This window comes from Neodiprion pinetum, chromosome 5 (genome assembly GCF_021155775.2).
Source record: "Neodiprion pinetum isolate iyNeoPine1 chromosome 5, iyNeoPine1.2, whole genome shotgun sequence".
Taxonomy (NCBI): Eukaryota; Metazoa; Arthropoda; class Insecta; order Hymenoptera; family Diprionidae; genus Neodiprion; species Neodiprion pinetum.
The window spans coordinates 33,707,418-33,730,789 of NC_060236.1; the positions used below are offsets into that span (position 1 = coordinate 33,707,418).

The following is a 23,372-nucleotide window of genomic DNA, read 5'->3' on the forward strand; positions in this document are numbered from 1 at the left end:
ACACGGAGCACACCGGTAAAAAGAAGAAAGAGGTGAAAGAAACTCGGCCGTAAGAACGAGAAACACACAAGGTGGCGCGGCGCGTCATCGCGGGATTAAAACGACTCCGAGATGAGCCACACTGCGGGCAGCAGCGCAGGCACACCTCCTGCGATGCTAGAGGCTAGCCGAGATAAGAGTCGAGAGCCAAGATCCAGCATAGACTCGGCGACTCACTCACTCCTCGCTCCGCGCGGAGACGCGGGATGCATACCGCAAAGCGCGGCGTCAGGCCACGGAAGGGGAAGTTCGGGCTTCTTCGGAAGAGTTCGCGCGCCTCCGGAGCCGCTCGGTGAGCGTCGGCACTGCTCGGAGGCTTGAACTCCGAAACGAAGCGAACTACCGCCGCTGCCTCGCGGCCCTTAGCAGACGCGTCCGCGGCCCCGGCTCTGGTGGTAGTGCAGTTTTTAGTCGTACCCGCGCGTTGTGTCGTCGTACAACGAAAGCGTGCCGAGGAAGCTAACTTCGGAGTGTTTAAAGGCGGCAAGGACTTTCGCCGTTTTTATTTTTTGTTTTTTATTTTTTATATTGGAACAGGAAGCAAGGATATTTCCAAATCTTCACCGAGGATTTTCAACGACGTCGTTGTGCGGTCCCGATAAAAGGATATCGTTGTTCTTTTTTTTTTTCGCAAGTTTTGATTGTTCGGCTTCGTTTGCTTCTTTGGATTACTCTTTCTCTCTGTAAACTCAATGTGCAAGTTTTTATCGCGCTGAGAGTGTGACTAAATTACGTGGCTCAGTTTATCGAAGGTGTCTACCGATGTTATAAATTCAGTTCTGGAATTTAACTCCGCACGGATTATAATCACGTGCATACATACCTGGTATAAAATACAGAGGAGAAAAATATAAGTGACGCAGGTTTTTCAAGCGTTCGATCGATCATGAAGAAGAACAAGGAGGACTCGAAGGGGTGATGAAGTGGAGGCGAGCTGTATCGTGTTACCGTTAATTGTTTTAAAACGCGACGAATCTCTTCTATGCGTGGAACAATTACAGTGTGTGTCGAAGTTCAGATGCATGAAAGATATTGAAAATGAAAACAGAGTACAGTGAAAGAAGGCAATGAAGCTTTAGTTCCGGTGAATCATCTCATTTGCGGAATATCATAGTCAAATGAGAAACGGAAGTGGCGGGATTATTAGTGTAGTGTATCAGTAGTAGCTGAAAATCTCCCGTTTGGAGGAACCTCCCAAATCTACCGACATCTTAGCGATATCCTGTACAACTACGGTCCCAATGTGCAGCAGGAATTGCAGGACGCGTTCATGCCTGGTAGTTCGTCAAACGAGCTCTGCTCCAAGAAAGAGGAATAACACCTCGGGAAATAAGGAGGAGAGAAAAAATACTCGCAAAGCAAACAATCTTGTCCGGCTTCGCCACACCGATCCTTAATGTATTTCAAATCGCGAGTCAGGTAGTCGAAGCTGACGATCTAGCTACTGCAGCGGAATAAGGAGCCGGAAGAACTACTCCGAGTTACCACTTCCGCTTAAGGAAACCAGAAAGAGGAGACAGAGTAAGATCGGGGAAACAAATTGGAATCTAATCGAAGTCGGATATTGCATCATTCAGTAGTGTGCAGCCTTCGACGCAATAAAAAGTAACAAAGATGTATGTTCGATATTACGATACAGATCTCGATGGAAAATTGCGTTGTGAAAAAAGTGTGGTTTGAATAAAAATCGTGCTTAATCATATTGTGGGAATTACTATCATATCTATATGTATAGTAGTCCCCTGCATTACAGCGTGTGCGAAGAAGACAGTGGATAGTGATAATAATAGCCGAAGTGTAATGGTATGACTAACGCGGGATAAGGAGAAAAATCTATCAGAATAAATATCATTCACCGCTAACCGTGCGCATTTAAAAACCGCGTATATATGATTCAATACTGTGATAAGTGGTGTTTGTTACGATGGTTTCTACGTCATTTGTGACCCTAGTTTTTCTAGTCTGTTTTCAAACAGTCCTGTTGTCGACGGTCAGCAATTGTGCGAAAACCATCAGCATGTATTGGAACACGACGAACTCTATGTAAGTCGCTATCACACTTCCTCTATCCTTAATGTTTAAAAACAAAAGACGCCCAGCGCGCGATGCAAGATCGCGATCACGAAATGTTTCGGAGCGAACTGCGAGAGAGCGAAGAATAATCGAAGGCGGCGTGATTTCATCTCTGACAATGAGAAAGAGTCTGCAGGTATTTGGAAAACATGTCCGATGTGCGCAGGGGAGTAAATTTGGCCGATCGAGTCGTGACGGTTCGAGAGCGCTGATCAGGGCTTCAATGTGTGCCGACGGGCAGAGAAGAACGGCTGGCTGGTTTATGGCGCGGGCAGACCGAATCCGGAGACTTTAACGCCAGGCGTGTCGGTCCTCGGATTGCTGTGTTCAGGTAGACAGTCCGGGGTACCAACTGCACTGGCTGCCTTCACGGCGTAGGTACTCGCTTCCCGGAATACCCAGGCTAAAGCCCATAGTTTTTGTCTAGATTCCGGTTTCGACGCTTACGGAGGCTTCGTACCTGCACCTTCCTACCTTATGTAGGTACATAAGTACACGAGAACAGCGGTGCGCTCCTTACTTCAACGCAATTAACCTCATGCGCTGCTGGATTAACCCGGTATACGTAACACAGCGACACAAGAAACGAAAAAAGTTTCAAGACCGGCGGACTAGACCACCATACCTGCATGTTTCTGGACATGCTGAATCCGAACGTGATGTCAAAATTGCTCCATCACCTCCTGATTTTGAATTATATGCAGGAGTTGTACATCACTATAACAAACACTTGGGCGGTGGGCTAGACCACCATACCTACATGTCTTGGTTGTGCTGAGTCCGAATCCGTTGTCAGAATTGTTCCATCCATTTTGAATACTCCTGCCTGAAGCATTCGATCATAGACGTCGAACGTTGCAAGATTTTTGCAAGTTAGAGTGGAAGACCGCATATCTAACTCAAACTCTCAAGGTGACGGAGCAATTCTGACGCTGGATTTGTATCCGACATGTCCAAAAATGTATAGGTATGGTGGTCTAGTCGGCCGGACGAGACACTTCTATTTTGTTTATTGTGTGTCTGTGTAATTCACCAAGCATTACGTCCAAACGTGAATATAGTCGACCCTGGAATGTGGAACGTCGTCTTAGGCCAGATTAAACCTACGCTCAAGACTCGCGAAATTGTCGTGCAAAAATTTTCACGACGTCATTTTCACAACGTTAATGTAACGATACATCTTCCGAGAAATTGTTACATTCTAAATTAGATCATATTTTGCGAACTGAACTTTTTCAGCCATTGTAAAGTTACAAAAGGGAGATTTTTTTATGCATAACAATAATAATATTAATGACTTCAACACATTCGATTCTTTGTTACAATATGAAGTAATTGAATTTTTTTTTTTTTTGTTTTTATACAAAGCAATTGTTGAAGTTTATCGAATTCCAGGGAGTTTTACTGATACCTATTATGAAATTTCCTGATACACCATCGTATAGAATGATTTCATAAAACCAGTAAAACCCTTTTCAACATATGACGAAATTATTTGCTGCTGGATTCAGACGTAACGAGTAATTTCTTGAACAGGATGTTTAGCTGTCAGAGAAGTCTAGAAAACCGGGAATTATCAGGGAATTTACACACGTCTGAAAAAACCGGGAAATGTCAGGGAATTGATATATCATTGCCACTAGACAGCCTGTTCAAGTCAGATAAAGTTTTTTTTTCAAATCAAATAAAATGACATTATCCGGCATAAAATCATCAATGAATCACGGTCTATGAATTTTTTTCTCCGAATCCGAACAACTTTTCTTTTTGTACCACACCTATTCGGGTATCGCAGAATTATATTATTTATATTTATTTCGTAGCCGTAATTTTTGAAGCGTAGAAATTGAGGTACCATAATACCACGGTTGATTACTATCTGTATAATGACGATGACGGTAAGAATTCTGAAGAGCCAGCCCACTGTAGGATATCTCCGCTTCGGGATATATGCATAGGGCATAACTCGGATTTCCTGGCTCGAAAATAGAAGAAAAATCTTTATATATGTGCAGCTGCGGCGTTGAGAACACGAATTAAAAGCATGCTGGAAGTTTGATGCCTGCATGCTTGCTTGCGCGGTTGTTAATTATGCACCCATCGATGTCGATTTCATAATTTTCTGTCGACTGGTTCACGTATAAGAGATGATATCGCATCCTCGCTATAATAATATTACATGAGAAATGCCGTGCAACAGGAAAGAAAACGATATTTCTCACACGTGAAAGAAAAAACGTTTATAAAAATCTTCAAAGTCTAGCGTCACAAGGTTCAACTTTCAAGTTCTAAAAAGTTTTTTAAGGAGATCCGATCATCTCTGAACGAGAACACAGCTACTTTATCACGATTATAAACAATATAAAAGCGAACGGGTCGATTCTGATTATCCCTGAAGCAACCGCACTCGTATAACTCGAATTCGTAAAAAAGTAGGCATAAAATAGAAATAAACTCGGGCATGAAGAGCCAGCCTTCAGACCGCGGTACACGTTTCCGGAGATAATATGTGGCAGCGACTACTGATTGTGATTAGCTATACCCGCGTTTATAATTCATTCCTAGATTTTATGGGCTGGACGCCGCGCGGCGCGGGCGGCCCGCATCAATGAATTAGCTCGTTAATGAACAAGTGTATAATATCGCTTGGTTGCAGCCGACGCGAAGTTATCTTATGTATTTCAGGGTAGGTATACAATTATACAGCTATCATAGTTTACGCACACACACACACACACACACATCACCCATGATCCACACGGATTACAACCTCTGGTGTAAATTTTTCTATTTTTCTATTTATTTTTTTATTTAATCTAATTTTTTTTTATTTATGTCGTACCCACATGCGTGTCCTGTAATATTACGTTTTCCCGCAAGACCAGCTCACGGAGGACGTGGATAAAACCATTTTCTCCGTCGTTCTTGCAATTCCATGTAACAAAGCCTCCCGTATCTCAGACCACCTTCTTCTGGTACCTATACAAACACTTCGGCGATGCTTGAATAGTCGAATAAAGGATCAGATATTTCATTCGCGTGATCTGTCTGGAGACCGCAGGAAAAAACGGGTTAGGGTTACAAAGTACGAAAATCTTTAACAGAATTACAAAATGTTTATTTTATCAAATGATACTTATTTGTACAGGTATAACAATTGGTCAGGGACATATCGAAATACCAACGAAGAAAAAATATATTCCCAGTTTTCAATTTTACACTAAATGATTTCGCAAAAATCGAAACAAAGGAATCTATTGATGCTAGAAATTCTACAAATCGTTATGATCGTTATGACGCAACATCACGTTATGCACAATTACGACTTGAACAAAATTCTGAGAAAAAATTTAACAATTCAAAAATAGACTCCGATCTTAGTTTTAGTAAAAAACTATGGAGGATGTGGGACAAATGGTTAATGCAAAAAATGTAAAACAATACGCAATACATAAATGGGGTCTCTGAGACTCCGACGTTTTTTCAATCATTCTTCATTTTACTTGCACAAACAACCCTGATTCAAGCACGCTGACTTTAAAATTGTTCGTCAAAGTCGTTTCTGGGGTCAACTAGTCCCCGCGCCAGTGATTAGAATTAACGATTAATCACGCTCGTTATTTTACACTCATATACATGCCGATTTACATGTGCTAAAAACCATGAGGCAATTACGTATTATATGTCGGTTGCACTGGGTACTTAGAAATCCGGCGTAACTCGGTACGTGTGTGACTCCGGCGGCAGCGAGCACGTGTAATTTGCCGAGTACGCATATCATCGTTAGAGTTGGATATAATAACGATCAGCACATCGAATGTCTCTGTCCCGGTTCATCCTGAGCATGCGGCACCGTTCTCCTCTCTGCAGCGATAAATTCATTCATTCATTTCTACTTCACCAACTCCTCCTCCTTCAGCATATTATCTCCGCTACTAGGCTACCTCACCTCAGGACTCACTCTCTTCTTCTTCTTCTTCTTCTTCTTCTTCGTCTTCTCTTCGCTCATACCTTACCAGCAACCCGTTACGGCTCCGCCCGTGAATATTTTCGAATGCTTCTTGTGGAAAAACTATTAGACACATAACCGTATGCTCTTCCGGTCTTTTTGCTGAGCTATTCGAAATATGGAAAACTTTTGGAGATAATTTGCCGATATTTGTAAGAGTTTGGTCAGCGTTCGCACAAGTGTGCGATCCCCTTCCATCTTGACTTGGAAATATTGTTACATTGCCAAAACTATTGATCTTACTGTAACGAAATATGTACCTAGTCTAAAACCTGACCAGACGTTGTAACTATCCATAGAAAAAAAAATTATCAAAATCGGTTCAATAGTTCCGGAGTTATAAGCGGACATATACGAATAGACAAAAAATCTAACTTTTCCGGAACAACAAAGTTTCGAACGCTCGGAAAGCCAGTGGCTCAAAGTTCCGAAAATTCAAGTTACAATAGCAAAGTTCTGAAAAGTAAAGGTCCGATAGAGGACAGTTCCAAAAAGTAAAGTTTCGCTAGACTAAAATTCCGAAAATTAAAATATACTCACACAGCGTAGTTTACTCAACGAGTGGGTGTAAAAAATCAAAAAAACCGAAAATCAGAATGACAAGGATTCCGAATGTAAGAATATTGAAAATTTGAAACAAAGATAGATCAAACTGGTAAAATTTCACCAAGCCAGAATATTCACGGAGCTGAAAATTTTCGCTCATTCGGAATTTTGATGTTCCAAATGTTTTAATTTTCTCATTTAGCACTTTCGAAACTTTGACTCGTCGGAGTTACGCCCTTTTCCGAACTTTGAATGTTGGATGCCGGACCATTCGAAACTTTGATGTTTCGTCATAGTTTGATTTCTTTATTTCAAGTTTCGCTGCAGAAAAATCGACATTAAGCGCTTTTGAAACTTTCCAAATTCCGAATTTTAACCCCTTGTCAAATTTTTCACCCAATGCCAACAAACAGACAGCCGAAATTATACATCCCGCATTGCTCCACGCTCGAAACATACATTTGCTTATTTATCTGCTGACGTTGAACGGTAAGTTGCACAAAAAACACCACGCTAATTTCATAAGAACTAATCTGTACGGATGACGAATCTCACGTTCCTCATGAAGTCAGCAAATTTTACTACGAAATACTACAGCCAATATGCAATAAATGTGCACATATTGTCACATCGTTTTTTTTTTTTTTTCTTTCCGTCTATGATCCTTTTTGCTTCTTATTGGCTTGAATAATCTCACGGCCGGCGAGTCTCTATCGCGTAAAACGCTCCGGCAACTTTTTCTAACACGTACTGCGGGTGTGTCTACAATAAGGCATAAGGTAGGCACAGGTATACCTATATGTATATAGAGATAGACACGTAGGTGTGCCCGACTGCACAAATGCAGCACTGCAGCAGCTGTGATGCATAACCGTCACTGAAACATCCGCAGCCTCTGTTTCTCTGCCGTGTACATATATTTATTTATACCTTTCTTCAATTGTTTATTTATATGTGAGTATATAGAAGAGGCGGGACGCGTCTTGCGGCGAGATATGCAATAAATGGAACACAAATTGAGTTTCATACTTTTTTACCCTCGGTTATATACGACTGTGCAACTTGTATGCTGCGGTTTGGACTTTATATAATATATACAGGCCTATTTATTTACTTGATTATTATGATTTTCTCCTGAATGTTCGATAGATTCGTTGAAGGGACGAATAACCCGGTTTCCATGCACTTTCACACAGACTATGATAACCAATGCCAGTGCAATCCTGAGTTTTAGTCTCTTCGTAAAAATGTCGAGTCACCTTCTTCTTCCTCAAATCCAAAAAACGTTTCAACTGTATATAAAAATAAAGAATATACTATAATATCTGTATTACCATAAGGGTGCGTTTCTATAATAACAGACCAAACAAACGTCGCATTATCACTTACCACCATGCTGGATCAGTAACACCAGCACGGTTTATACCCTGAGAATTGATAGTTATCTCGACCCTTGCGCATAACGAGCCTTTCAAAACTCGATGTAGAACCATAACATGTATGTAACACATCTGCGGCAACGTTCACACCTATCGATGTCACCGCTCGACGTTCCTTTTACGGTTGGTAAAAGACTTCAGTATACTCTACAATATAAGAAATGCGCAAGAATTGCATCAAGGGTCCTGAGTGGAGGAGAAAAAAAGAAAGAAACGTGCAGGTGACGAGAGCGTCTACAATGAGTATCAGATACGGAGGGTGAAATGAGACGAGAAGGAAAAGCCGCCAGACGGTGGGTTGGAAAACGGAGGAAAATACTCTGAGATGCCGGAACGGAATGAAACGGGATGAAAAGGAACGGAGAGTGGACAGGCGGTCAAGCCAACTTGAATATGAGACGGCCAAATATTAACGAAAACCTGGCAGCTGTTTCCTGTCAGATATCCAAGGGCAACCCCCAAAGGAACCACTGCCTCCTACCCTCTTCCAGACGACTTCGGTCACGATGCGAACCGACGGGCAAAACCCACTGACGGACAAACCCTGTTCGGCAAAAGACAAAAGCCAGTTTCCTCCACCTTATTTTTACTTTTTTCCACATTTTCATGGTGTAAGGTATGGACGAATGGGGCGTTTTACTACGAGGATGAAGCTAGTAAAGTTAATCAGGCTGAAGTTGGTAACGTTAACGTAACGAAACCACAGAGTAAACAATCATCAGTATTGGGCAATTTTTAAAATGTATTTTCAAGGAGTTGGAGTTTCAAATTGCTTGTATATTTTGTTTATACTGGTTTACTAAAACTTTGACACGCCTGCTGAAGATGCGAAGTATCGTTACAGTAACGTTACTAACTTCATACTCATAAAAGTTAACTTAACGTAACGTCAGGTGAGAAAATCATTACTGTACGATTGTAGAATGACTTTTAAGGATTTAGCTTCTCAAAATATACATAAGTATGTGTTGTTTGATTATGATTTAGTAAATTTCAGACAGTCATAAAGGTACGAAGTAACGATATTTTCCTAAACATGCATCTCTACGACAGCGTTACTAACTTTAACCTCGTGTTTTGAAATTTTACTTCAAAAGATGGTTGTAAAGTGTCGATCATATTGTTTGGAGATTATACTAGTTTATAGGATTCTTATTGCAAACTAAAAACTTTAACAGGTGTAATTTCTGTTTGGCAATAATTGGAGTATAACACAGATAATTTACAGCAAGAATACGAAGCAATCTAAAGATTCAGTTTAGCACGTATTATTCTGTCATTTTTTTCAACACTTCAAACACTTTGCACTGTGCGAAGCGCGACGAGACTGTGCGATATATTTTTTTCTCCCATTCTTCTCTCTTTCTATGTTTTCTCTTGTAGTCGTTTTCCTTTTAGTTTAAAATAGCTGGAGAGGGACGAGTGCCTCGCCGAATTTTTGTCATTCTTCAAGCTTTGATCTTTTAGGCGAAAAATTCTTAGTGCTTGTAGATGTGCAGGTATAATAAGCGAAAGCTTAAACATTCGCATTTTGTACACGAATATCACACGTTTTTGTGTAATTTCCAACCTGCTGTATATATTTCAGAAGATTAATATCAGTCAAAAGTTTTTTACTTCATGTCTGGAAACGTGTAGTTATAATAATAATAACAGAATGCTTGTAGAAGGATCCGCAGTGTTTCGTGATGAAAAGTAAAAAAAAATAAAAAAAATGCCAGTAGGTGAGAATAATAATTTTAATAAATGAAAATCACAACGAAATTTGGATAGCCATCAATTCACCTTGACGTAAATTTGAACTGTATCGTTACATGTACCGATAAATTCATTCGTTACGGCAAATAATGCTGCTCTGAACTGAACAATCACCTCCATTTACTTGGCCTTGCCAGATTTACTCGAAAATGAGAAAGAAACCGTATCCAAATATTTACGAAACCGTTTCTTTGTCTGCATAATTTCAACATTGTTCCTGTTTTTTAAACACAGATTCTTAAACTTCAGTCTGGCGTTCTAATGCGAGTTGATAAAAAGTTAATGAAATTCCGAGTGAAATTCGTAGGCACAGTTGACCCATAATTTCGTGCCATTATGCCTCATGATTTAGGGATAATTATTCACGACGAAAATAATATCCGAGTTATATAATAAAATATGTATAACGGTTTATTATGCGAAGGAGTTAATTAATTAGCGGAATAAAGCTTTTTTTCCATTTCTCGATCCTCTTACCGCACTTTTATTAATCTAATTAACGGACCGTGGTGTTCGTTGATTCATTTTTATGCGACGTGGTTTTAATTTTAACAATATATGTATAATTTACGTTCTGTAGCGTGTTTGGAGAGGAAAATAATTTTCAGAAACTTTATACGTATTATACAGACGCGTGTTTTATGTGTAACGAAAATAGCTTCATAGAATCTGGCAAAGGATCGTTTTCTCAACAAACTGCAGCTATTTTATTCAGCTATATTTCCCCCCTTATTTCTTTATCGTTTATTTTAGTTTTGTTTCGTTTCGTTTTAGCTTTGTTCAATTCTCACGGAAAAGTTTTAGCTAACCGCATCGAAGCAATTCCGCGGTTCCCGACATAGCTGTAGGTATACACATAACACAGCGTATCTGCCAGAGAATCCTGAAACAGGGACAGTCAGACCCTGATGTCGGATCGGAATTCACCACGACACTGATCGCGCCGATTTTTACCTGCGCGGTTACCTTTTCGACGAATGTTTTCCAAATTTTTACAAACTTGACAAAGGTATACCCCACCGTCATGAAAAAAAGAAAGATTAAAATATCATCAAGGAATCCTGACTGTATGAGATAACGGCCTTGTTCAATACTCTAGACATCTGCTTGATCTGATCCTGCATGCCGGGACAAATTTTTCAAATATTCCATCACTCTGGAAGACGAGGACACTGAGTTTTTATACTCAAAGATTTAGGTGTACACAATTTGCACACTGCGTCGTGAAAAAATAATGCATAAAAATTTGTTTCGAAAAATTAGATCGTAATGTCATGTGATGAAGTTGTAGTTAGGAAACGTTCATAAACCACGTGGCTCATTTAGAAGGGTCGAGGGGGGAGAGAATAAGCTATTTAGGTACTACGTGAGGGTGAGGGAGGTACTAAGGAGCGCACGTAGCTTTTATATTCTGTAAGGCTCTTGAAAACATAGCAATATAATTAGTCATATTCAATTTGAAATTTCAAATAACGCGCCAAATTGCGATGCCGATTGACTAATAACGCATAAGCATCAAACTAGGCACTCGATACTTCCCCCACTCCTGCTTGACGTTCGCTGCAGTCTCTTGTTTTCCTGTCTGACACGCACTGACACGTCGTGGATGGGCAGTATCGACTTAAACGTGCGTACATTTTGTCGAAACTCGTGCAATTTTAGTTAATTTCAGTTTTAAATTTAAGTACACAAGAAGTGTAATATCATTCACAATTTCATTATATCATAGGCTATTTCATGCTTATCGCGAAATTTAATCTGAATGGTTTTCAAAGCAAAAAGTTCAAGACAATGTCAGTAAGATGTGTAAAGCTTTTAAGGAGGGTACAAAATATTTAGTAATGTAATAAATTTTAATAATACTCAAAAGCCACGTGCCTTTTGAGGGAGGGGGTAGTGAGTTTAGGGAAAAAGCTATGGTAGGCTACATAGACGTAGTAGGGTTAAAACATATTTAAAGTAGAGCCACGTGGTTTATGAACGTTTCCTTACTGGCTTTAAAGCGGACCATGTTGATAGAAAAATCGCTTTCTGACAACTTGAAAACAACTAAAGAAGTTTAATTTTCAAATTATAATCCGTGTGTTAATTTTCTTATTTTAAGGTTTAATGAATTTTAACAATCCTGTAAAATTGCGGAATATAGAATTTTCGTAAAAATATATCATTACTGCAATAAGGCAGTAATTTTTCATTCAAACTTCAACCTCATCTTTATTGTTCTGGGTATATAAAATCAGAAAATTCAGCCCCTAAGAATATTTTTCAATGTAAATATTCAATATTCCATGACGCTAAAGAGGAAAGAATATAATTTTGGGTACTCAATGAAAACGAATTTTTTTTTAGCTCTAATCAGAAAATCTGTTACGGATTACCATTCTTTCTGATTATATAATGACTGGTACTACATTTTCTAGTAAATAAATATTACGATAATTTGATACCGGTTTCATGAATAAATTGATGTTGAGGTCTTATTCGACTGAAAAACTGTAATAAACTAGAAAAAGAGATTGGATATTGCACAATAACCAAAGTGTACAGTATTCATATTTACAATCGCACTAAAAAGAGTTGCTTGTACCTGACTTTCTTATAATTTAAACGTAGTTTCAACTATAACGATACCGATTTAACAATAATTTATGGAGCTGAAATTGGTAACGTTATTCTAACGATTTACGATTCGGGAACGATCGTTATTTCGCAGTTAGAGGAATGTCTGAAATGCATTAAATTATAACGAAATAAAACATATATAGATATTTTGAAAACTTTACTACTTCGAAATCACGATAAACTTGCATTATAGTTATCCTCCCACCCCCCACCAATGTTTCGTTACATCAATAACGCCACAAACTTCAGCCTCATTATAATTTTCTAGTAACTATACGAATGAAATTTTTTCTCAACGCATGCCATGATGTTACAAGTTGGAGGCCGCTTACAGTTGTGTGTTCGCGTATCTTTCCCTCCCGAATTAAGTTCGTTTTTTTGCTTTCTCTCTTCCACCCTTCTTTCTTTCTTTTTCGTTCTCTCTTCTCTTTCTTATTTTAAATTCTTCTCAGCACTTTCAAAGCACCCGCAAACATGCGAGAGGAGGACTTCGTGTTGGTAAAATACACATCCACGCATGCATTCAGACGCCAATGACGTGTGCGTGTGCAGCAGCAGCAGCAGCAGCAGCAGCAGCAGCTTGCGCACAAAAGAACGGGATACGTTCTACCTGTGGCTGTTCGGTCAAATTACACAGATTTCAAGCTGAAGCTGATAACTTCTGACCAGCTCAGCATCTGACCCTGTGTAGCAAAGGCATTTCGCACAGCTCCGAAGCTCTGCAACCCACGATGATCTTGCATGCATGCCTTATTCTTACTCACCACCTTATCCATTCGCCACCAGCTAGTGACCAGGTTTGCGTTTTACGGCCACCTGCGGCACCTGCCGTCTTCATTTTAACGCTTTATATATTTGTTGCGTGAGCTGCACGCGCACCGCTCACTGTTATTATACACACGAAAATAGAAGTAACGCCGAACTTTTTTACCATCGACAAAGTCGTCCGGATAATTTCTGCCATGGCCGGTTTTACTCCGCCATTTCCTTGCAAACAATGTATAGGTTATGTTATCGTAACGATTATCCAACTTTTTCCTTGAAAACAATGCATAGGTTATGTTATCTGAACGGTTATCCACCAGTTCCTTGAAAACAGTGTAAAGGTTATGTTATCGAAACGGTTATCCGCCATTTCCTTGAAAACAATGCACAGATTAGGTTATTATGTACTCAGAACGATGGTCAGATTTCGTTGCTTATAAACACCTTTCGGTGATTTGGTTTTATACTTGTTTGAGATTTATGTAATTAGCTGTCGGACTGTTAACTTACCTACTTGCGACAAGAATTCACCCTCTTGTGGTGAATCGCCGAAGCGGCGCACAACCCGAACGTCGTATATCCTCTCTCTTTTTTATCACTTGAGTAAAGAGAGCCCCTCAAGGCAACAATTATAGCTGTAAAAAGCTGCCGGCCGACGACCGCACGTATATACATACACACCTTATACCCACTGCGGCATCATATAAGGATAAGCGTTGCTGTTGTGAGAATTTATCGCAGCGAATTAATTATACGATTACATTAACAAGTTTTTTCCATCGGCGAAAATATCATGCGCGTGATCATAATACATACAAACCTCTGCAGTCTTCAGTAAGACATCGACTAGAAGAGGAGGATATACGCAAGATTTTTTATTTCCTCGAATATTTATTCAAATGGCGGGGTGAAAAATAGGGCGATCGATCGGTTCGATAATATATCGGTCACAGGCACACACTGCGGGATATCCATTTCCATGAAATGATCTGCAGGCAATTTCTTTTCACTGGGCACGTATGTGTGTACATTTCGACCGCAATCATTTCTGGCCGTATATGTATTATATCCTCTTAGACCGGCGCCCGTCGCGGTCAGACGACGAGCTACTCGAGACAGAGAGAAGAAGCCTATGGAGGAGAGGAAAGAGAGGAAAGCGAGAAGGAGAGAGAGTAATTATTAACGGACTGAATACGATACGGCGAACCCATACCCTCAAAGCGAGGTAATCACTCACCATTCTATCTTATCCGTTTTACCTCGGGGCCCGTTTGGGCAGTCGGTCCCCGCACTCTGTAAGTATATTATGGGTGCGCTATACCTGCGAGGGCGAGCGTTCGGCGTTTCGTCGGTTCGAGTCCCCGAGGATGGAAAGATGCACCTTTCCGATGGAGGAGGGCCCAGGAGGAGGCAGGCTGCCGCCCTTTCTGCCGACCATTCAATGGATGGGAATCCCATCCACCGATTCTCGAGGACTAAAACTGAAAATATATGGCTTCTTGCACAAGAGGGGAATCGGAAGGGTCTCCAGGTCTGCCTGCCTGCCTGCTTGCCTGCCTGCCTGCCCGTCTGCGTCACAACGGATTCTCCAAATTCTCTCCGATTCATTGTCGAATGAAAGCCGTGTGTGGCTACGGAAAGAGGAGGTGGAGGAACTTTTGGCCCGGTAACGAAAAAGTTGCCATGTTGTGGGGATCAGGACAGCGTCTTTCGGATCCTGGCTAAGTCGCTTGTCTGTGAATCTGAAGCTCGCAGGAAACCGACACGCTTCGGATGATGTTCCTCGGTTCACAAAAGACCCTGAGAAAACATGAAACGAAGGGAAAACTGTCATCGACAGGGTTTTCGCATCGAGGGTACACGATGGGATCGTTATGCGGATCCATGACATAAGTAAGCTTACACGGACACTATCAAGCTTATAGATCATGGATTCTGCTCAAATTTCTCCGATCGTTTCTCACTTGATCCAAGATATGGAGTCCACAATGTGTAGTTTTATCTAATAGACCTTTTTCACTCCGGTTGCAATCGATTAACTTAGCAGCTTGATGTATGAAATGCTCTGAAGAACTTAAACTGTGGCGTGTTTGTGCCTTGAATATTAATTTCACTGTTCTTCGATAAAGTTTCAATGATAGGATTTTATAGATTCTAATGTGATCAGATATATTCTTCCAGAGCAATAGTGAAAAGTGTTAAAGAATTATCGGTGAACTGATCTGCTCTCGGTTGATTGAGGGAGAACCCATTAGACGAAACTGCCCATCAGGAGCTACGTGTTAAGGGCTAAAGAAACACTTAAAAGTTTCATGAGAATCCACGATCAGAAGGCTTGATACTTTGCTTGTAAGTCTTAACGGATTCCTCGAATTCTCCGTGATTCATTGTCGAATAACATCTACGGCTGGATGAAGGAAGAGAAACTCTTGACCGGGTAACGAAAAAGTTGCCATGTTGTGAGAATCAAGACCGCGTCATTCGTACCCTGACCAAAGTCGGTCGTCTATGAATCTGAATGTTGCAGGCAGAAGATCCGCTTCGGAAAATATCTGACTGAGCTCACAAAAGCACCTGAGAAACCATAAAACTGATGAAAATGTTGCACTCGCAGTGTTTTCCGCACCAAGGGTAAATTATGGGACCGTTATGCGAGTCCATAACGCAAATAGGCTGATCTCAACGGGATTTTAATCGTCTACCATAGCACGAGCAGCATTCCATACAGCCGAGATAGGTAGATCTGTGCGTTTAAACCCGGTGTTTGGAGCCGGGCTGAATACAGGGATGAACCGACATGATCGTCATGAGGCTGCAGACATAAGTGCACCCAACCTGTAATTTACGAAAAATGTCGGGAGGATAGGCTCGACCGTCCGGATGACACAGACCCCGCAGAACGGGAGGGACATCGGCTCACGAAAATTCTTGCGAAGGCGTAGAAAAGACGAGGGTTTCGGTCTGCAGGTAAGCGATGTATCTGGGCTAGTGCGAGCCGAACCACCCCGCCGGGTTCGGACAAAGAAAATGCCTCCGGCACCGTTAGGCCCATTCCAATAGGTCCGTATACACCGATATATCTATGTACATGTCTCGGGAGAAAGAGAAAGAGCTCTGGATAAATACCCTCGAGGCCGACTTCTACATCTCTCCTCTCTCATGGTATACCTTGGCTAGGACCCAGCCGTTCCGATTTCTATACATTCTGTTCCTTCGCTCTATTCAGTCGAGGGTTTTCATCGGCACCCCCAAATCCTCGTCATGCAGAGACCCCGTCTGCAGCAGCCAAACTCGCCGTCCTTCTACAGCACACTTTTCCGCCGTCGGTTCTCCCGATCCTCGACGAAATGGTCAAACGTATAGCGTGTTCATCGGATGATGATCGCGCACTTCGCATCCACTAGTAAGCCTCCGTCAGGGATCTCAAATTCCTCGAACGGCTGAAGAAACTTGTACGGTCCTTGCGACTGTGGGAATGAATTCTTACTGCATGACGTGATTTCCCTTTGACTTTAGATTTTCTCAAAGTTGGACACGTTCTGGAACCGTAAATTTATTCTATAAATTACATTCGATTTTTTTGGTAACTATTCTATGCACACCTTCGCCTGTTGGTCACGTATAAAGATGTACAGTAGATGTTGTCGGCTGTGTGGAAAGGACCTATTAATTTTTCCTCTAACCGTGTTGGCTGGCAGGTCGATGTTGACCAAAAAACCGACATCCGTAAACGGGCAGGAAATGCGGGATGAAAAACGGGGCGGAGTTATTTGAAACGTGAACACTTGCCAAGCATCACGTTAACGTGCAGTAGGTATAGTCTCCTCGTTACTTTTTGTCTCGGAGTACAACACGTGATGAAAACAAGGTTGTTACAACCTCGCGGAGAACCAAGAGAGAAGTCAGGCCAATCCTGAATAAGGTGTTAACAAAAAGACAGAAAAGTGCAGAGTGCGCAAAATAGCCCCGAGTCGTACAGAATGCAGACAATTATGATACGTCTAGTGCGTTCATAAAACAGGTTGAAAAGTCGACGCTGATATTCAGCGTTCTAGTTACGAGCCGACGGTCGACGAGAATTGTCATATGAAACAGGATACATTTGGTTACGGAACGAGAGATGTAGAAAGCCGGAAGATGAGGAGATGGGAGGTTGGTTGGCACGGTGGACTATTTCTTTCAACGGTCCTCTGATCTCTGATCTCTGATCTTCCGCTGAGCTGACACTTCGTCCACCGATTTTAGTGCCCGAGTCCCACGGCCGCACTCGCTTCGTTTCAGAGGAAAGTGCATGGACTGGACTGCGGCAACATGGTTCACATGCATCACGAGCGGAGAGACACACTCTCACACCTGACAACCATCACACCCACGTTTATCTTAGTGCCGGTTCACAACCGGCCGAGCTTTTAATAGGTTGGTAGTACGCAGCCACAGCAGATGCGGCTTCCAGATGAAAACGTACATGCATACGTCGGTTGTTTAACTCCAATGGCTGAGTTCTAAAGCTTAACGAGGACATCTTAGTCGCGGCTTATGCTTCTGCAAAATTTCCCTTCCTCGAGAGGCAAAGAGAGATGAAAACTAAACGACTCGGAGGAAGATGCGGCAGTTATCGTGTCGCTTGAAACATTGAGAGGAGAAATCCGTGAACAAGATCAGGTCCTGACGATCGTCGTAAAATCCCGATGAAATCCTGAGGTTATCATGAAACATCTGACTGAACTAATTCTTCATCACTACGCGACTAAGATAGTGTGTTGTGACTGAACGTGAAAGTGCTTGAACTATTGGTGTTGTTAGCTGTTTTCTGAGTCGGTGCAGAACGGAACGTTACACGAGATTTCCGGCAAACGTCATCAAGTAACAAAAACAGTCCTGTAGTTCAAAAATAATTGTTTTCCCAGTGGATATTGCGGTGCAGTGAAACGAAAAGGTAGTCTAGGGTGTGGGAGAATGAAGTCGTTGAGGTTATGGATCGGATGACTTTGCATGTGGATGTCTCGTCGTCGGCCGTGTCTAGTCAGTGGATGAAAGAACCCCTCTATGTATGTATTACGTATGCATATGCGCGCGTTATTTGTACATATGTATTCAAAGGGAGAAGGAAGGGGGTGAAGCAGAGCGACAGGGGAGAGAAGCCAAGAAATATGATAAATATTTAAAGTTAACTAATAATAACAACGGAGTGGCAGCCGCCCGTCTAATGACGAAAGCTTGAAAGGGAGCCGCCTGAAACCCGCACACGGGTACATCATGTTTTATATAACTCTTCGCCACACGTAAGACGACGCCAACCACGCCTGTAACAAGAAACCGTAGCTCCCCGCGCATTATGTTCAATTCGAGAAACTACAAACAAAGTAGAAAATGGTCACATACCGCTTTTGCGTTGCGTGTTGAGATAAATCGTGTGAACAAAATTGACGAAGACATTTCAAGCATTCGCAGAAAATCACGTTTGTAAGTCATCAAAATTTGTCTAAGGATTCAACAATGGCGTGAGAACGAACGGACGAATTTGAGATTACTTTTGCAATGCGCGAATATAACATGGTGCAAGGGTGTTCTTGACATTGGCACGAGACTGTGTATTATTATACATACCTTATACTGTGGCAAATGCTTCACGAAGCTAATTACACTGTGTATAGATATAAACAGAGGATCTGTAAAACATTTCGCGTTTTTAATTTCACGGATGATAATTCAAGATTAACGAGATTAATATATATAGATACCGGCTCGTATGAGTGGTCAAAAAACGATCATCATTATTTAACGCTCGATCAGCTGGTTTCTTTTCCACCTTATTTTTCACAGTTCTCCTTGTGGCGCTCCTTTTTTCTTTTTGATCGCTTTACATACAGCATATTATCCCTTTGCACCATCTCTCCTGGTGAAAAATGAGCTGTAGTGTTTTCTAGATTCTTTTACGCGAGTCTGCACCGTGTAACTCGGGTTAACGAGGATCGGCGGTAAAGGTCAAAACAAGACAGCGAGATGAATTGATCGTTCTTGTTTTGTATTTGCTTCGTCACGATTATACTTTTAAAAATTTCATAATTATCAATAGTATAAAAAAAGAGTAGAAGCTACACTTGTCAAAAAACGTGTGTAATTATACGTTATGAGGTTATTATAAGGTAAGCTAAATCCTCAAGGGGCAGAACTTTTTCGTTCGATTTGCTTGACGCACAGACTAGGAGGAAAATAAATTTGAAACGGGACTGACACTTCACGATTTACCTGCCATCCCAAGGAGAACGGAATGGAGCCATCCATGCATCTCTTTTCGTCAAAAATCGCCTGTGAAGCGGGACAAATTTTCACTTCGCGTTACAATGTTCAGAACGTAGTTCCGTAATGTATGTATTGAGAATCACGCTCCATACCTTGACCACAAAACATTACTCACAAGACTCGTACAAGTAGTTTTATAATCTCTTGTAGGAGTGTATAAACCTATCTATGATCGGCTTTCTTCTTGTATCGTTTACTCTTATATTTGTTCTTTTAATCTCGGTGCCGATCTGACAACGGCAGCGACTGTCGGCTTCGTTATACCATCGGTTTCACATTCTTACGTTCTGAACTTATTTAATCCGCAAGAAGCCTTAAAAAATGCGCTAAATGGCGGATCTCGCGCGTGAAATGCGCCGATAGTTATACGGTGCAGTGTGCGTGTGAAAGTTGACAATATATTTTTTTTTCATTCGTCTTTTCACTCTCACTCTTCTCTTTTTTCTTCCTTCTCAAACGATACCAACAACACACCAAGCCCGTCTCTGGTTTTCTTGTTCATTCTTTATTTTCACTTTCCGCTATTCGTTTGCTACTTTTAACCTTTTACTCTTTCACGTGTCTTTGAACGCGGCTCGCTTTGATATTCATGCCAGAATCTCCACTTAGCGGTGCCCTCTCGCTCCCACCATCGTCTCCCCGACGGGATCCATCCCTCTCGCGACGTCGCGACGCCGGCGTTCCTCGACGTCTCTGATGCCTCCTATTTCCAGCCTACCTGCCACCGTCGCCTCTTCGCCGTCCTCGTCCTCTACCTCGCGATTCGCTTGGATAATGAAAAAAACAAATCAGAATGCAAGAGCAACAATAATGACAAAGAAATAAGGAGCATCGGTCTGCCTCGAAGTATGGCGAATTAGATAATGACGCTTGCACGAGCATCGACAGACCCCGGGGGAGTTTTACGGGATTCAGAGGCCGTGGGAGGGTCACGCCCACGTTTCGAGATTTCAATTTGCCGCTTCCCAGTCCCAAACGTCGATGGTGTGTATCCCCATGCAGTTCGTTCATCTCTTTCCCCGGTGCACACACGCTGAACATGAACACACCTACGGACGCTCCTGCACACTCCCCATACCCAAATTGTACCCTGATGGTACGGAGGATGGACGGACATGTGGTGCGCGGCGATGATCGACCATCCCGCAGTGTTGTAAGTTACAACACGCGTCTCGATATACAAAACGAAACTTTCGTACAAACCCGTAGACCTTCCCACACCTTGACGCTCGGTTATGTATATACCTACATACCTTCAAGTCACCCAGCTGCACACATCCTCCGGTCATCGGATTGGGCGGACATTATAATGTCACACGTGTGCAGGACATGCACTTGAACACAGTGTGAGGTATGCGGAGGGGATTCGGCACGGCGAACCCGTCCCGTGACGGAACGAGCAGTACTGCAAGAACGGATATTATAGGGAAACGTTAATTTGTCGAAAGCCTCTCAGCCTTCCAATTTTCAAACCTGTAACACGCCCACCGACGCGATTGCTCGCTAATGCCTCTCTTCTCTTCTCTTCTCCGAGCATGAAGGGCAGCTAGAGTTCCCCTCCTTGACTCGACTCGCGTATACCACACGACCGGTCGACCAATTCGGAGAGAGTCCCGAGATGCATATATATATATACGTACCGTTCGACGTGCCTCGCATACTTCCAGGGCGATACAGCCCCGCGTCCATTGCGGAAGTAGAGAATATAGGCATGCTCGGTAATACCTTAACTACTATATTGCAAGCGACGGTAAGTACGGGTTGTGTCCGCGCTGTACCGGTAACGAGGTGACCGTCGGGTAATTTGGAACCGGTGAATTTCTGGCGTGAAAAAGAATTCCCGGTCCTTCGTGAGTTTTGTTTTTTTTTTTTTTTTTTTTTGTTTATACCCCCAATCTTCACCGTTCCACCCGCCGAACTTGGCTGTCTAGCTACGCTTATATACGCACAGCAACGCTCCGGATATTCCTCTGGTCTCTAGGCTAGGCCAGACTGGAATGGTAATCTGAACCGATAAGGTCGTCCACGAACATGAGCTCGGATATGCTTCTCGCTTCGAAGACCTACTACCCTTCGAGGGTACCTTGAAAATGCCTTTTTCCCTTGTCGTGCCACTGTGAAAAATAGTGGTGTTAACCCTAGAATAGTTCGCTTATTTTTTTTTATTTTACTACCTTACTTTACACTGGGGCACAAACGTATCCGGCGCGTTCGATGACGATTATCATTGGTATAAATGGAGGAACATTTTCATTTTCTTCTTTCATCAATGAGGAAAACGATGGTATCATTGAAAAATTTTGTAAAATTTGAACCAACTTGAATCATTTTTCGGTTCCCGACTTAATTTCGAACGATCCCTACTTTGGCAAAAGATTTAAATCACTGTGGGATTCAAACGTACTCCAGTGTATCATTCTCGGGTTAGAAAATCGGAATACTGTCAATGTGTACCGTGTTTCGTTATCATGCACCTATTCAACGGTTGGAAGTAAAACTGCGTTTCGGTACTGATCAACCACATAAGTTTTGCTTATGTGCTGTGAGAAAACACTTCATGAGATAACATGACCGCCGTTCGGACTCTGGAAATTCCATATGGCCATTTCGAGCATCAAACGGTATTTACCGTCAAACAATCCGGTATTGCCTGACAAGAAATTATAACCTTGTACAACGTATACGAACGAAATAAGCAGTACGTTAAACGTGATTCGAATCATGTCCGAGGATAAACGTGGGATCCTTTCCGTTCAGCGTTGAGAGAAGTGTGTTTTCCACGTATGCGCGTGTACTTCCCTAATAATCTTATCAACAGCCGTACATATATATCGACGCTATGTACACGGCTAGGTCTTGTTGATGTTGCCTATCTCTGACGCTGCAGGAACCACGTATTGTTCCTCGTCACACACGTTCTGTGTAATGGGTATACACACCTAGCCGGGCGTTTTCCCGCCCGCGACGTAGCTCGTCGCGTCTGTGAAGTGCGGGAACCGGAATAAAAAATATTTCTGGGGTGCCCGCCGACGACTACAGGATACCCATACGTCCAAGGACCAAGGGCCCGGACCCTTGGCTCAACTCACAGCGGCGAAAAAGAAATGAGAGCTAAAAAATAACCGGTTGTAGAAAGGAGAAGAAGCAGTACCATATTCTGATCTCAGGGGCAGCAATCTTGCCGCTCTCGCTCCGACTTGATGTTTCTTGTTTTTAACTTTTTTTTTTTTTACTTGTAAATTTAGTTCGTTCTTATTTTCTATTTTCGTTATCACTTATACAGTCCGCCGATTCCGAGTCACCGCGTGTATTAATGCTAAGATCGGTTTTAACCCACAGACTTTCATTCACATTGGCCTGCAGAGCTTTTATCTGATACTCTTTCGTCTTTTGTTTCCAGATTCCGCATAGACAACACGGATCACATAATTGACGTGAACAAGAACAACGCGGCGTTCGAGTTCGATCAGGTCAACATAATATGTCCTGCTTATCCACCCGGAACGTATGACGATGATGCCGAGAAGTACATCATCTACAACGTAAGTTCGTCGTTACCTTCACTCACAACTCTGAAATTCCTAAGTCCGTCATTCAAAAGTACCTTTGAGAACAGTGGCACGTTATTCCAAAATAAAATTTCAACTCGTGTGTAATTTAGTTGAAATTTAATATTAAAATTTGTAAATCTCATTCAAACAGTCAATTTTCCCCGATCCATTCCAATAGAATTCAAGTAAACAGTCTTCCTAACACATGATCTACACTACGAGTTGCATTCTTTCATTCCCAGACTATTTTCGATTTTTCTAGCCTGT

General features: G+C 42.0%; 1 protein-coding gene across 2 annotated transcripts in view; it reads left to right on the forward strand.

Moving 5' to 3' along the window:
* The first annotated feature begins 434 nt into the window (after positions 1–434).
* Positions 435–23,372, forward strand: part of Ephrin (ephrin) — a 38,114-nt gene continuing 15,176 nt past the window's right edge. Inside the window, exons 1-2 of one of the 2 annotated variants that reach the window (XM_046626268.2) lie at positions 435–2,082; positions 22,955–23,096. In XM_046626268.2, coding sequence (XP_046482224.1) covers positions 1,964–2,082; positions 22,955–23,096 — 261 coding nt within the window. In that variant the 5' untranslated portion in view covers positions 435–1,963. Of the gene's footprint in view, positions 2,083–20,578; positions 20,708–22,954; positions 23,097–23,372 lie in introns of those variants that run through there. The other variant, XM_046626272.2, reaches the window with a different exon arrangement.